Source organism: Stenella coeruleoalba (assembly GCF_951394435.1).
Source record: "Stenella coeruleoalba genome assembly, chromosome: X".
Lineage (NCBI taxonomy): Eukaryota > Metazoa > Chordata > Mammalia > Artiodactyla > Delphinidae > Stenella > Stenella coeruleoalba.
In genome coordinates, this window is record NC_137152.1 from 18,152,677 (window position 1) to 18,167,045 (window position 14,369).

Here is a 14,369-nt window from a genome sequence, read left to right on the forward strand (position 1 = left end):
TTAACCACTGCGCCACCAGGGAAGCCCTGTACTGTTTTGTATCTGGCTTTTTTTGTTCAATGTAATGTTTTTGAGATTAATCCATGTTATTGCAGTATTAGTAGTTCTTTCATTTTTACTGTTAAGAAGTATTTCACCCTTACCTGTTCCCCTGAGATGAGCATATGGATTGTTTTCAGTTTGGGGCTGTTATTAATAAAACTGCTGTGAACATTCTTGTACAGATCTTTTTGTGGATGTGTGCTTTCATTTTGGGGGGGGTAAATACCTAGGGAGGGAATTTGCTGGGTTGCATGGGCAGTATATGTTTAACTTGATAAGAAACTGTCAAATTGTTTTCCTAAGTGGTTATACCGTTTTGCACTCTTACCAGCCATGTATGTGAATTGTTCCCCTTCTACTCCAAACACTTGCTATTTTCAGGCTTTTAAATTTTGGCTATGAAAGCATTTCTTAATGATTCTACTCATTAAACATCCTCTTCAAAAGGATCTTTTTGAATTATCTCACATGGATTTTAACTAGTGATCATTCAGTCAACAGTTTTATGTAGGGCTTAATAACTTAATGTGTGGTTCTTCGTATATAAAGCTTATACAATTGATTGTCAGTAGGGAATTTGATTAGATTTGGTTCTCCAGCAGTAAAAGATGTAAATTAACCTATTATCTCTGTATGTTTTTCTCTGCTTCTTTGTACATGGGGCAGAAGACGTCTGTTTGCCCTCTAGCTCCTGAATTTACATGTCTTTTGGTTCCAGCCACATGCTTGGGGGCTGTTTTTCAGTCCCAATTCCATATTCCCAGAAGAGAGAATCTTAGAGGCTTGCCTAAGTTGTTGAACACACTCATCCATCAGCCATGACCACAGGAGTGTGTTCACCCAGTACAAATACGTCTGCTGAGGATGGGCCCTTCTGTGGGACTAGAGGATAATTTTACAGAGTAGGTATTGAGTAGACATCCCCACAAGGTAGTGAATACATTCGGTTAATAATATTCTTTGGACTTTGTCCTGCTGCTGTGTCAGTATTAGGATGATTATCATTATCCAGCGCCAACCCCCCCCCCCCCACCAACCCTGCCCCCCGCCACCAGTTTGTTTATTTGAGCTTTCCAGTTTGGATTTTGGATATGAAAACATTTCAGAGTCGGAAGGGACCTTAGAGGTCATCTAAAAAATACTATACATGTAGCAGTTTATGGGTTCCATATCATTTTCCTGTGCAGTGCCTCAAGTCTTGAGAACAGCTAGTGCTGGTGGAGCCAGGCCTGGACTGTAAATTTCCTGACTCCAGATCCTTTCCGTTTACTTTTTATTGCACCTCCATAGTTGCTGTAAATAAATTGGAATGTGTACCAAGATCTCTTTAATAGGTTTGCTGTCATCATCTGCTCTATTGGAAAACAATAATAGTCCCTGTTACTATTGTGAGATTGTTCATTTGAAGTTATTGATCTTTATAAAATCAGACACTTTGTAAAGACTGGGTTATCAAATGGCATTGACTTGACATACTTTAAGCCAAGAGGTTTATTTTTAATTTTGAACCTTTGAAAGGGCAAATGTGCCTGGCTTTTCTTGGCAGCCTGTTAATAGAATTAATGGAGCCTTGAGAAAAATGGTCTAATGCTTTCCCTGCATTTTCCTGCTGTAAATTGTAATATAAGAAGACTGCTGGTTGCTTTCTTAAAATGTTGCTGTTTTACTGATTGCAAAGCAATTTGTAGACAAAAGGTACTACATAAATACTAAGAAATATACATGTATTAATTTTTAGAAATGTCGTGGCCTATTAAAATATGGGCTCCAAATTCCTAAAAGAAACCTGCTGATTTAGGATTTATTTTTATTTTATTTTTTTTAAATACTCTGACTTCACTCATCAATTACATTTTTTTTTATTAATTAATTAATTTATTTTTGGCTGTGTTGGGTCTTTGTTTCTGTGCGAGGGCTTTCTCTAGTTGCGGCAAGTGGGGGCCACTATTCATCGCAGTGCGCCGGCCTCTCACTATCGCGGCCTCTTGTTGCGGAGCACAGGCTCCAGACGCGCAGTCTCAGCAGTTGTGGCTCACGGGCCCAGCCGCTCCGCGGCACGTGGGATCCTCCCAGACCAGGGCACGAACCCGTGTCCCCTGCATTGGCAGGCAGACTCCCAACCACTGCGCCACCAGGGAGGCCCCTAGTATTTATATTTTTATCTTTCAGTCTAAAACATTTACAATAATTGCTATGATTCCCCATAGTTTAAAAAAATTTTATAGCATTTTGTTTGCTAGTACACAGGACTTAACAGTAGTTTAGCTGCTTTTTTATCTTTTTTTAAATTTTAGAGATCTCTCTTAGTGTTTTTATTTATTTATTCATAAATTTATTTATTTTATTTTTGGCTGCGTTGGGGCTTCGTTGCTGCGCACGGGCTTTTCTCTGGTTGCAGCAAGTGGGGGCTTCTCTTGTTGTGGAACACAGGCTCTAGGCACGCAGGCTTCAATAGTTGTGGCGCACGGGCTTAGTTGCTTTGCCCGTGCACATGTGGGATCTTCCCGGACCAGGGCTCGAACCCGTGTCCCCTGCATTGGCAGGTGGATTCTTAATCACTGTGCCACCAGGGAAGCCCAGTGTTTTTATTTTAAGAACAATTTCCCCAAACATATTGCTCCCCAATCTTGTTGAAGGGAGGAAAGGAGCATGTGTAAAAATTCATCTCTTTAAATGATACCTACATTTGTCAATAACTAGACGGGGGAGGTACTGGGAATGATGGGCTGAGAGAATTGGAGGAGAAGAGGGCAATGTTGAGTTGTTCTGCAGCCCTCTCAGCTTTTTCTTCTACCACCCACACTTTGTTGACCTTTACTTAGACAAGAAAGTAGCTTTTCAAGATGTGATCACGGGGTCAGCTCCCACAGTGTATGATTTTGGGAATTCATTTCATGAAATTTTGATTTGTCTGAAATTTTCATCGTGTGTTCATCAGGATGGAGAACAAGAACAGATCCCTGAGCTGCCAGATCCAAGCCTGGAAATGGGCATTTTGCCCAGAGAGATCCGGAAACTGGTAGAGCGGAGAAGACAAGTCAAACAGCTAATGAAACAGCAAGATTTAAATCCAGACCTTGTCCTTCAGGTATCTCTTTCCACTCAGCAACCTCCGAGTGACAGTCTCACCTTTGAAAATTATCTAGGAGTGATTTAAACTTGATGCTGTGGGCAAATGCATGTGCTTATTTTAAGTTGGTGGGTAGGAAACCATTCAAAAACACTGTATGCCTCAAAATACAAGGCACGTCCATCTGCAGAACTGTATCTGAGCAACATCCTTCTGACTTCTGGGAACTTTGGAGTGTGTTTACTTGATTCTAGGAGGTCAGGGAATCATGGATCTGGGAGGATGGGTTGATTATGTTAAGAGTTCTTTTTTCCAGGGTTATTGCGGGTTTCCTCTTCTTATTGGTGAGCTAGAAAGCATCTAATGTAATGCTGAAGCACCTACAAATACTTTTGTTTGTCTTTTGTCCTTATGTGGCCTGCAGTATGATATTCGACAGAAGGCTTTGAAGCTCACGGCAAACAGTATGTATGGCTGCCTGGGATTTTCCTACAGCAGATTTTATGCCAAACCACTGGCTGCTTTGGTGACATACAAAGGAAGGGAGGTAAATGGCGTAACCGTCCTATATCTAAAAATGAGAGTATTTTAAACTAAACATGTTATGGGGTAGGAGAGCCAAAAAGTTTATTGCTTAGTTATATAGCTTCAAGTATCCCTTTCTTAGGACAAGTTTGAGACAGATATGCTTTTTAAGTAAGGATTCATTCATTCGTACATTTTGTGTGCGTGTGTGTATTTATTTATTGAGCATCCACTGTGTGCCATGGATTATTCTAGGTACTGTGGATAGAGTGGTGAGCAAGACGTAAGAAGTCCCTGCATCGTGAGCCTCACATTCTGCCTAGGGCAGGGGGTGTAGAGGGGCTTGGGGTGGGGAGAGCGTCATTCAGGAAAACAGAGTCTAAATAAGTGCATAAACAAATACAAAACATAAGAGAATATGATAGAAGTAATGCTGTGCAGATAAGTAAACAGGGTGGAGGGCTAAACAATGTTAAGATGGCTGGCTAGTTTAGCTTGGTCAGGGAAGGCTTCTTTAGGAGCTAACATGAATGAGAACTAAGCGACATAAGGGAGCTAGTTTTTTTTTTTTGCAGATATATTAGGTTGGAGTGTGAGGGAAAAGAAGAAATCAAGGAGGATGCCTCCATTTTTGTCTTCTAGCTGGTTAGCTAGTAGAACCATTTATTAAGAAGGAGAAATCTGAGGGAGAAAGATTAAGTTTTATCTTGGATATGTTACCTTTGAGGCTTGTAATAGATCTGTAGGCATGTTAAGTAGGCAGCTGGATGTATCAGTTCAAGTCCCCAGTGTCAGGAATATATCGGGACTGGAGTTATAGATTGAGGGTAATTGGTTTTAGAAACATGGGCCAGATACCAAACGGATTTGAGGTACTGTCCCTTTGTAAACACTAAAAGCTTCATTTGCTTTAGCACCACGTGCATGGCTTTTCCTTAGTTTGTAAAAGAACAGTTATGTTAAATATTATATTCCATTTAACTCCAGTAAAATACTGATTTCTGTCAGTGGATTTAAGACTACTCGGTCTTACGGAGGTAGTGGTTATGGGCAGAACGCTCATGCTGGGAGCGTGGACTCAGAGTACTCTTAGAGTAGAGTTCGGCACACTACAGCCCATGGGCCCAATCCAGCCCGCCACCTATTTTTATAAGTAAACTTTTATTGGCACACAGTCATACTCATTCGTTGAAGTATCATCTATAGTTGCTTTTGCAAGTACAGCGGCAAAGTTGAGTAGTCAAGGTGGAGACTTGCATGACCTGCAAAGCCTAAAATATTTACTATCTGGCCCTTTTCAGAAAAAAAAAAAATGCTAACCCCTGCTTAGAGTCTAGATCAGGACTGTCTAATAGCACTCTGAGGTGACGAAAACGTTCTCCATCTGCAATACCCAGTGCAATAGCCGCAAGCCCCAAGTGGCTAGTGAGCACCTGATGGCTGGCTGACGAAGTGGATTTTGAGTTTTATTTAATGATAATTAAAATAAATTTAACCTCACATATCCACATGTGGCTAGTGGCTGCTGTATTGGACAGTGCAGATCTAGCTGGCATGAAACGAACAGGATATTGAGAGGTGCTCTTCTGTTGGGAGCCCGCTTTCACTCCGCTGAGGGCACAGTGAGGAAGGACACTTGTATTGGACACCAGCATTATGCGAGAAGCTTTCAGATGCATTATTTCCTTAAGACCCCATAAGAATCAATCGATATAGGCAAGAGTGTTCCAATTTTGCAGATGACGAAGCTAATAAACTGAAAGAGGTGAAGTGTAACAAGTGACTTCTTTGGATGGGAATCCAGCTCTTCCTGACTGTAAGGCTTTTGCTACATGGGGGTTGTCTGCTCCATCTCAGGATGGCTCTCCTGTTGCTTTATATTCTGCCCTTATTCCTAGAAGAACGTTGTTTTTGATACTCATCTCAAGACATAGGCCTTTTTTTTTTTTTTTTTTTTTTTTTGCAGTACGCGTGCCCCTCACCGCTGTGGCCTCTCCTGTCGCGGAGCACAGGCTCCGGACGCGCAGGCCCAGCGGCCATGGCCCACGGGTCCAGCCGCTCCGCGGCACGTGGGGTCCTCCCGGACCGGGGCACGAACCTGCGTCGCCTGCATCGGCAGGCGGACCCCCAACCACTGCGCCACCAGGGAAGCCCGACATAGGCCTTTTTTACTTGAGAAGATACAGGTGTTTTAGGGGCTCATTGAAGTGAGGAAAGGATGTTTTCAGTTTCTTTGGCCAAGTTTACTTTAAAATTATCTAAATTTTATTTCTCTGTATGTATCCAGTGGCTTCTGATAGAATACCATCTTATTTTTGTATTAGGAAGTGCACTCACTATGCCCCAACTGGGTGATAATACATGGGTTGACTATTGAGATTGGATCAAGATTACTCTTAAGTTTCTCATGAGAGGCAGTAGTTGACAATTTACTCCCTTGGAGAGTGCCTCTTGCTGTTGGGAAATCCCTGTTGTTACATTTTCTGCATTGGCTCAGAAATCCACAAGCTTAAAAGGGCACTGTTGATAATGATAAGCCCCAAATTTGTCCAATAATCTCCCCCAACTCCCCTAATCCATTGTACTTTAACGGCAATATTTTTGGTTAGCTCGATTTTTAATGGGGAATTTAAACTCAATTTTTATTTTTCTCTTATTTAAAATATAACAACAAATCTTTCTAAACTATTTTTAAAAAACCCTACTCTTCCCACTAAAAAACAAAGAACTTCAGACAAATCTAGAAATAATCATATGTGATTTAAGTTCTTGGCTTCTGCTTCCCTTTGTCTCTTTCCCCTTTGCTCCTTCCCACAAATAAAAAATACAACGGTGGGAAATGGGCCTTTAAAGTAATGTGAGGTTAATGAGAAATAATAATTACACAGTTGCTTCCTGGAAATCTTATTCTAGAAGAGGATTCAAAGCCACGTACAGAAATTATTTCCTATAATAAAAATGATTGTAACGTATTGATGATAATTATTAGCACTGGCGGATGGAAGTATTTTATGTGATAATCTTTGGGTTTACTGTTTTTTCCCGTACGTACTATTAGGTCTTTGTGAGTTCAAGCATCTCTTGATTATTAGAGGTAGGAGAAGCGAAGTGTAAAATGAGAGTCAGTTTGCCGAGCTTTTGGAATATCTTTGTAACTTACCGAACTTATCTTTTTTGTACTAAGAGTAGACCGAGTAATATAGTAACCTGAAAATCCTAGAAGTTGATTGCTTTTAAAGTCCTTGTGGGATAAATTAGATTAAGGTTCAATTGGAAATTAATGAGAAGGAAACCTGGTAGCATGTTGTCTGAAAAAGATTATAAAATTTTGCACTTGAATATAGATTAATACACAGTCTGGGGAGGCCTTAACCCCCCCCCCCCGCCCTTTTTATTTTTAAGTCTGTTTTGTGTGTGCTCAGTTTGTTGGAATCGTGCAGGTTTGGCTCTGGTGACCTAATAATTTCTGTAATCAAATGTATTATGGCTGCTAGAGTACTCAGAGTAATTACTAATTGTACTTTTAAAAACAGGTTTATAATAAAAATGCTAATAGTTGTGTCAAATGGACATCAATATTGTCTTTTCCCAGGTGTGATCTTTCACACTTAAACTCTTCTATGATTTTTAATTGCTCGGTGGTAGAGGAATTAGTTAATGGTTAAAGAATTGTATGAGGGACCTCATGGTGTGCAAGTTATTTAAAAATAATGAACTCAATGTTTCCAGAGAAGTAATATGGAAACCTAGTTGACAGATAACTCGAAAGTGAGTCTATATAAATACCATCTGTATTTGTGTTTATTCTCAATGTATGTGTAGGGAGACATAAAAAAGATACTGAGCAAGTTGGTAGCAGTAAGTGGACATATATTTTAAATCACAGAGAAAACAGACTAGGTAGTCAAGTGACTGGTGTGGTAATTGAACTGATTTTTCACTAGATGGCGATAGACACCCTGAGATCATTAATCAATTAAGGGTTTTATTCTGTGAACAATAGTGAAAGCCATTTAGTGACACAGATCTGTCCAAATTTTTGACTTTTATTAATTTTGAAATTATTAAAGAAAGGACCAAAGGATTGTAATAGTCTAGTGTATTTAGTGTTTAAATAGTGACAGTCTTTGAATAAAAAGTTTTATTGATAAGAACAATCATTTTATGTATCATAGCAAGCTAATTCTTCTATCAGAGAGCTCAATTCACACTTCTGGCCGTGGGGCTACAATCCATGACTCCCTTGGTCACAGTATCAGGCTAATCTAAAGAGAACTGAAATGATTTTGATGTGTAATTTTGCCTCTTTGAATTTGTTGGGGTTTTTTTGAGGGATTTAAAACTTACGCTATACTTATAAGCATACTCATTGCATAATCCGTAGTGTAATGGTAATATTTGTCTTTATGGAATAATTACTGCTTACTGACACTGGTATTGTCTTATTTCTGCACTCTGTTATTTCTGTGCCCTTGAGAAAATGATTTTTGGTCTGGATTTCTGATTGCATTTTAAAGTGAATGCATGCTCTAATGTTTGGGTGTAGAGCCCATGCTTTTTCATTTTCTCACCCAGTAGGCTAAAGTGAGTCTTTGCCAGCCTGCTTGCCAATCAGTTGTAGACTGCCTAGCTTTCAATTGTGTTTGGAGCTGAAATTTGTGCATTTAGAAAATGTGTCCAAATCATTGCATGAAAACATTGCAGTCAAGCCCAGGGCAAGCCTTCCTGGGAGTCTCTTGGCCATGTGCTAGCACCTGTCAGGAGCCCTTCAGAATGGCCCTGGGATGGAGGGCTGTAGCCTTTGTTGATGTCAGCGGCAAAAGAGAATGAGTGAATATATAGAATCTTATAATTGAGTGCTAAAGGAGACTTTCAACTTTATCTAGAAATAAGCAAAAATTTCACTTTTCCAATCTTTTTTCTTAAAAAAGCCTAGTTTTAAAAAATTAAATGGAATAAAATATTGTGGAGACAGCTAAAGACCCTTTCCTCCCCACCGTCACTCATTTTTTTCTTTTCTTCTTCCAAGGTAACTGCTCCCTCCGGGTTGGTTTTGTCCTTCTTGCCCAGGGATTTTTGCTTTTACAACAAATACGTGTACCTATACACGTGGTGCCTTACAAGTTTTTACCATTTATGTGTCATGCTATCATATTTTTTGCAGTTTGCCAAAAGAAAAGTATGGGAAAATCCCTACTCTGTATACCAATTTTTAAGTATGTCCATGTTGATACATTTTTAGACTTGATTTATTCATGTTACCTATTGTGTAATAGTTCAGTGAATAAATACAGCACAGGATCTTTTTTATTCTCCCATTGGCCATCTTTTTAGCTTTCCTCATTTTCACTTCTTTTACTTTTTTGCTGTTGCGAATGGTGCTATAGTAGACAGTGCCACATGTGTGAGAGTTTCTCTAGCGTATTACTAAGAGTGGAGTTTGCACATCTGCAAGCAGTATGGCATGTTATTGGTAGGAGCAGTCATTTAATTTATCATAGCGAGTTAATTCTTTCAAATAGCTAAATTCATATTTATGGCCATGGGACTACAATACATGACTCCCTCCGTCACAGAATCAGAGGTTAATTTAAAAACAGTTGGGAATAATTTTGATATACAATTTTACCTTTTTGAATTTGTTGTTTATTTTTCTACTGAGGGATTTTTAGACTTCTTAGATACTTGTAAACATGCTTGTTGCATCATCCTTAGTGTTCCACACCTTTGCCAGCATTTGTTATTATCAGAATTAAAAATTTTTGCCAATCTCGTGAGTGTGAAGTGGTATCTCATTGTGATTTTAATTTGCATTTCCCCAAGTATTAGTTAAGGTGAGCATCCTTTCATGTGTTTTAACTCTTCAGTTTTCTTCTTTTCAGTGTGATTTGCCTGTGCGCATATAGGTCCTATTTCGCTGGGTTGTATGTCTCTTAGTATTTCTTCTTAGTTATTCAAAGGCTGGTTCTTTTTCGGTCATTTTTGTTGCAGATATCTTTTAGTCTGTGACTTATCTTTTTAACTTTATATGTGGTCTTTTCTTGTGCAGAAGTTTTTAAATTTATTGTCAAATATTTGGTTTTTTCCCCCTTGTACACTGTGTTGTTTTTTTTCTTAAGAAACCTTTCCCTCCTTCAGTGACATAGACATTCTCTCTTATTTCCTTCTAAAAGTTGCAAGCTTTGGTTCTTATTCAGGTCTTAAACCCTTCTGGGAATTATTTTTAGGGATCGTATAAGTTAGGGATCTAACTCTATTTGTCTTTTTGCTTCCTGTGGAGTTGTTGAACCTATTCTTCTATTCCAGGGGTCGAGAACCTAGAACTCCAGGGCTAACTCCTGTCCACTGCTTGTTTTGTGTAAATAAAATTTTGTTGGGACACAGCCACACCCACTTGTTTATGGCTGCACTTGTGTTCTGTTACAATGGCAGAATTGATTAGTGCCCAGAGAGCCTGAATGACCTGCAAAGCCTAAAATATGTACTTTCTGGCCCTTTACAGAAAAAGATTGGTGGACCTCTGGTCTAAAAGAGAGTCACGTATAATAGAAAAGTCACTCTCATTTCTAACAGCATCAGTCACAGTGGGTGAAAGTAGAGGAAAGTACACTCAAGGTAGTAAGAAGGAAGGAAAGCAATCTTTCGGACATCTAAAAAAACATAGATTTTCAAGTTTTATCTGTTTATATTGTCATATGAGAACTTCTCATAGAAGCAGAGCGAATGTCTGTGACTCCTCAAGTTCTTTGTGACATTTTATGTGTCTGTGCATGTGTGTGCTTTTTTGGGGAAAAGGGTGCATAGCATTTAAGAGATTCTCGAAGGGCACCATGATGCAAAAATGCTAAAGAATTGGTGGTTCTTATATTTCTTCATTTCTGCCCTCGTAGGTTCAGGGGACACTTTAGTCTTAAAAACGTATGATTTTGTTACCTAAAACATGGCAGTATAAAGAATTTTCTTGCCAGACCAGACTCATGGAAACTGTGTGGGTGGTAGGAGGGGAAGAGTTCTGTCTCCAGGATTTAATAGCCACCATTAAGACTACTTTTAACTTCAGCTGACCTACTAACATTTTGATTTTTTTTTTATATAAGAAGATAATTTCTCTTAAGGCTGAAAGTGAAGGTTTAATATATTTTGGTAGAATATATTTTACGTTAAAAAAAGCAATATCCTTTTTCAGTGGTTACAGATTACTTACCACTTTGAAGCTGTTTACATTATAATATTCTAAGCCAGAGAAACTTTAAATTCAGTTTTTATTGTTGTATTTCAGGGATGTTTGGGTTCTAAATTCTTGGCAATTCTTCATACTATTCAACTTTATTAATTCACATCTACTAATTCAGAATTGGTGGTAATTCAGATGTAATGAGTTGAAATTCTTCATAGTACAAATTAATAGCAAATTTAGAGCCGAGGTTCTTTTTATATACCTTTAACTTCTATAGAAACACCTGTTTTCTGTTGAGTAAGTGGCATCTTAACTGCAGATTATTTATATGGGTGAACTTTTACTAATTAACATCTATATTTGCTTGTCCCTTTGTCTGTATCCTTTCTGAAATTGGTGAAAGTAATGTTGGTAAATATAAAGCTAAGAAGAGGAAACACCTTGGAGATACCCTATGGAAGGCCAGTTCAAATTATGATAAATTAGACCTTCAATAATTTGAGAGAAATGCAATGACAAAACAATTTCAAGTATATAGAACACAGTATTGCACTCTATAAATAAGTGGGTTACATTTAGGCCTGGTTTGAATTTATGTACTACTTGAACACACATAATATTTCTTTCAAAATGGCTAAAACTTTAGACTTTCAAAAAGAAATTCAGAAGAATGTTATCCCTCTCAATGTTTGGAACCTATCCCCTCCAAGATGCCTGGACATCTGCCTTCATGTGCTCTTTGGGTTTTGAACGTTGCAATGTATAGGTTTAGGAGCAAACAGGCGGTTGATGTTAGAGGTAGCTGGGAAGAGGGAGACAGGGTCAGGTCCTGCCTGTGAACCGGGCTGGGTCTGTGAGCAAGTCTTTTGTCAGAAAGAAGTGCCTCGCACCCGTCCTCACATGTACCTCCTGGGTGTCAGCGGCGGTGACAGGTGGTCCTGGGGCTGTGGGGGCTGGCCTCCCTTGTCTTCAGAATGCCATGGTTTATTTCATTAAAGAAGGTGGAATTTCCTTACTCTCAGTCTAAATTAGGGTCTTTTAAAAACCCACATGTTGGTAGTTTTACACCTAGATTTCATAATGGGTCTGTAAAAACTAGTATGAATACTTAAAATTTTTCTCTTAATTGACCAAAAAAGGAAAGAAAAGAAAAGCCTGCAGCCTCAAATTGTTTCTATATTCTCCAGTCTCTACTTGCGTTTGGTTTGTCGGGGATCACTATGTCTGTATTTTGATGTCCCCCACCCCCACCCCAGCACCTAGCCCCGTGCCCCACAGAGTGTGTGCTAGTTTGCTGTGACTCTGGGATCATGCTGGTCTAGTAGTTTCTGCAGTTATAGATGGGTGGGTGTGGAGGAGATGCATTTTGTGATATAGGATCTTGATATTTAAGCCTTATTTGAGTTTATAAGAATGGCCTGGATACTCAGAATAAGAAAAAGGCTACTTTATACGTTTTTACTGGGCCACTCTCATTTGAGAAGGCAGGGATGTTATTTTTGCCCCGACATTTTGCCCATTTAATTACTGAACCCACTGGGAGTGTGACTGAGGATGAGGAGATAAATACTATAGGACTAACTTTGTGTCGGCGCCGCTGATCTCTGCTCAGATTGAGTTTCATTACTCTGACTCGAATCACAGAAACTGAGGCCTGGAAACCTCTTCCTTTCTTCCCCACCCCTCGCCACAGTGAGTGATTTTCTGTTAACCCAAACTCATTCCTCTTTCTACATATGTGAACATTTTCTATAAACCTGTTTTGGTGTATGTTTCTTTTTCACGAGCCGCGTGTTATTTGCCAGGTGTTCTACAGCTCATTGCTTTGGCAGTGAACCAAGATGACAGAGCAGTAATGATTTCGAAAGTGCCATTCCCTCCTTGTTAAGACACAAAAAGAAAAGTGTGAAGTTATTAACCACTATTCACCAGTGGCACAGAAACTGGCGTAAGGTTTAATTGTCTGGATCCACAGTCAGTCTGCCTAGGTAATTTCCTGGACAATGCTACTCTTAAGGAAAGGGGAAAATATCCTGTAACTTTATTTCTTTTCCTCCCATGTCCACCCCCCTTCACAGATTGTGGATACAGATGGTTTGTAGAGAAAGGATCACTGCAAGCCAAAAATATTGATCTTTTCTCCAGATTTTCCTTTCCTCATCCACCCAGGTAGTAGATTTATGGGTGATGTGGTTGCACTCGGCAACCTTGCAGATTTCCCCATCCCCCAAATGGATCAGCCGCCCCAGCGTTTGAATCTGATGATGTACAAGATGTCACCGCACCATCTCCTGGCTTCAGCCATGCCAGGGACACTCTGTGTTAATTGGAAGAACCTGCTTTCGGCAGCCCGCGCCGTCTGGTGGCTTGTGTGTGCTCTTCCCAGCAGTACAGTCAGGCCCTTCAGAGACAAATCCATCTCAAATTTAAAAACAGAACAAGCTGATTGGGTTTATTATGGCTCAGGACTGGTTAACTGAGAGCAGACTAATAGAATTAGTGCCTTCTGTTTGCGTTTCATCATTTCGGTAGGCAGCATGAGCCTGTGTCAATTTGCCATATCATAAATACGGTGTGAAATTACAGTGAGCCGAGTTTGGTAAGTTGTGGGAGTTTTGGAAGGCGGGGAGAAGGATGGCTTTATGTATGTGTGTATGTGCTAAGAAGCTGTTTGATTTTAAGCCAGAGATTCCTGAGCCCTGTAGTCATTGCTTTAGAGATTTTGTACATACTTTGAAATTTAGTGCCAGTGTCAGGTTGTACAGCTGTCCTTGTCTCCTTTTTATTATTAATTTTGGTGGGTGAATGGGCTGGTGTCACTTGTACACTTGAATGTATTAGAGTCTCAGAATTTAAATTTTTTCTTTGAGGGTTCCCTCCCTCGTGTAAAAAGCGAAATGACATAGAATGTAACTGAAGCCAATCTCTACTTGCATTTTTAAAAGAACAACAGAGCATGAGGGATTTCCAGAAATGACTTGTGTGCGGTGTTTGGGATTACTAATTGTTCTTTTCAGGTTTGGGTTTTGTTTTCTATTACCTATTTTTATTGCCTTTGTTGTTCTACGTTTAAGAAAAGATTTGTTCTTTTGAGGCTAGTGATGAGAGTGTTTGCCTTAGGGCTAAGAGTTGAGTGGGGATGGGAGTGGAGCAAAGATATTAGGTTTCTGTCATAATTTGGAGTGTCAGACATTTGGCTATATTTGTTTCAGGGGCTTTTCACCCCTGCTGACTTAGCCACAGACTATATTTTCAGCCCAGTGCAGGAGGGTGGTGTGCCTTCCGCAGGCAGGGAGGAGGAGGGTTGAGTAGGGAGCACTTGGGGAAAAGCATAAGCTCATGGGCTATTAATAATGTGCATTGTTCATAAGGCCACGTGTAATACTTCCGTGCACTGGCCAACAGGGTAGGGTGTATGTTCTATTCAAGTTGGACTGCATGGACTGATGCGATGGACAGCTGATCACTGAATCACACGAAAGATCCAGATATTTCTTCTTTAATCATGTCCTGACAGGGCAGAAAAAAATAACGTGTTTTCAGAAGCTTGGCTTA

The 14,369-nt window shown here is 39.6% G+C and overlaps 1 protein-coding gene across 2 annotated transcripts in view; it reads left to right on the forward strand.

Annotated features, from left to right (window-relative positions):
• POLA1 (DNA polymerase alpha 1, catalytic subunit) overlaps nt 1–14,369 on the forward strand; it is a 305,648-nt gene that overhangs the window by 63,363 nt on the left and 227,916 nt on the right. For both annotated transcript variants that reach the window (XM_079911477.1, XM_079911478.1), the window contains exons 25-26: nt 2,981–3,130; nt 3,537–3,659. In XM_079911477.1, coding sequence (XP_079767603.1) covers nt 2,981–3,130; nt 3,537–3,659 — 273 coding nt within the window. The remainder of the gene's footprint in view (nt 1–2,980; nt 3,131–3,536; nt 3,660–14,369) is intronic.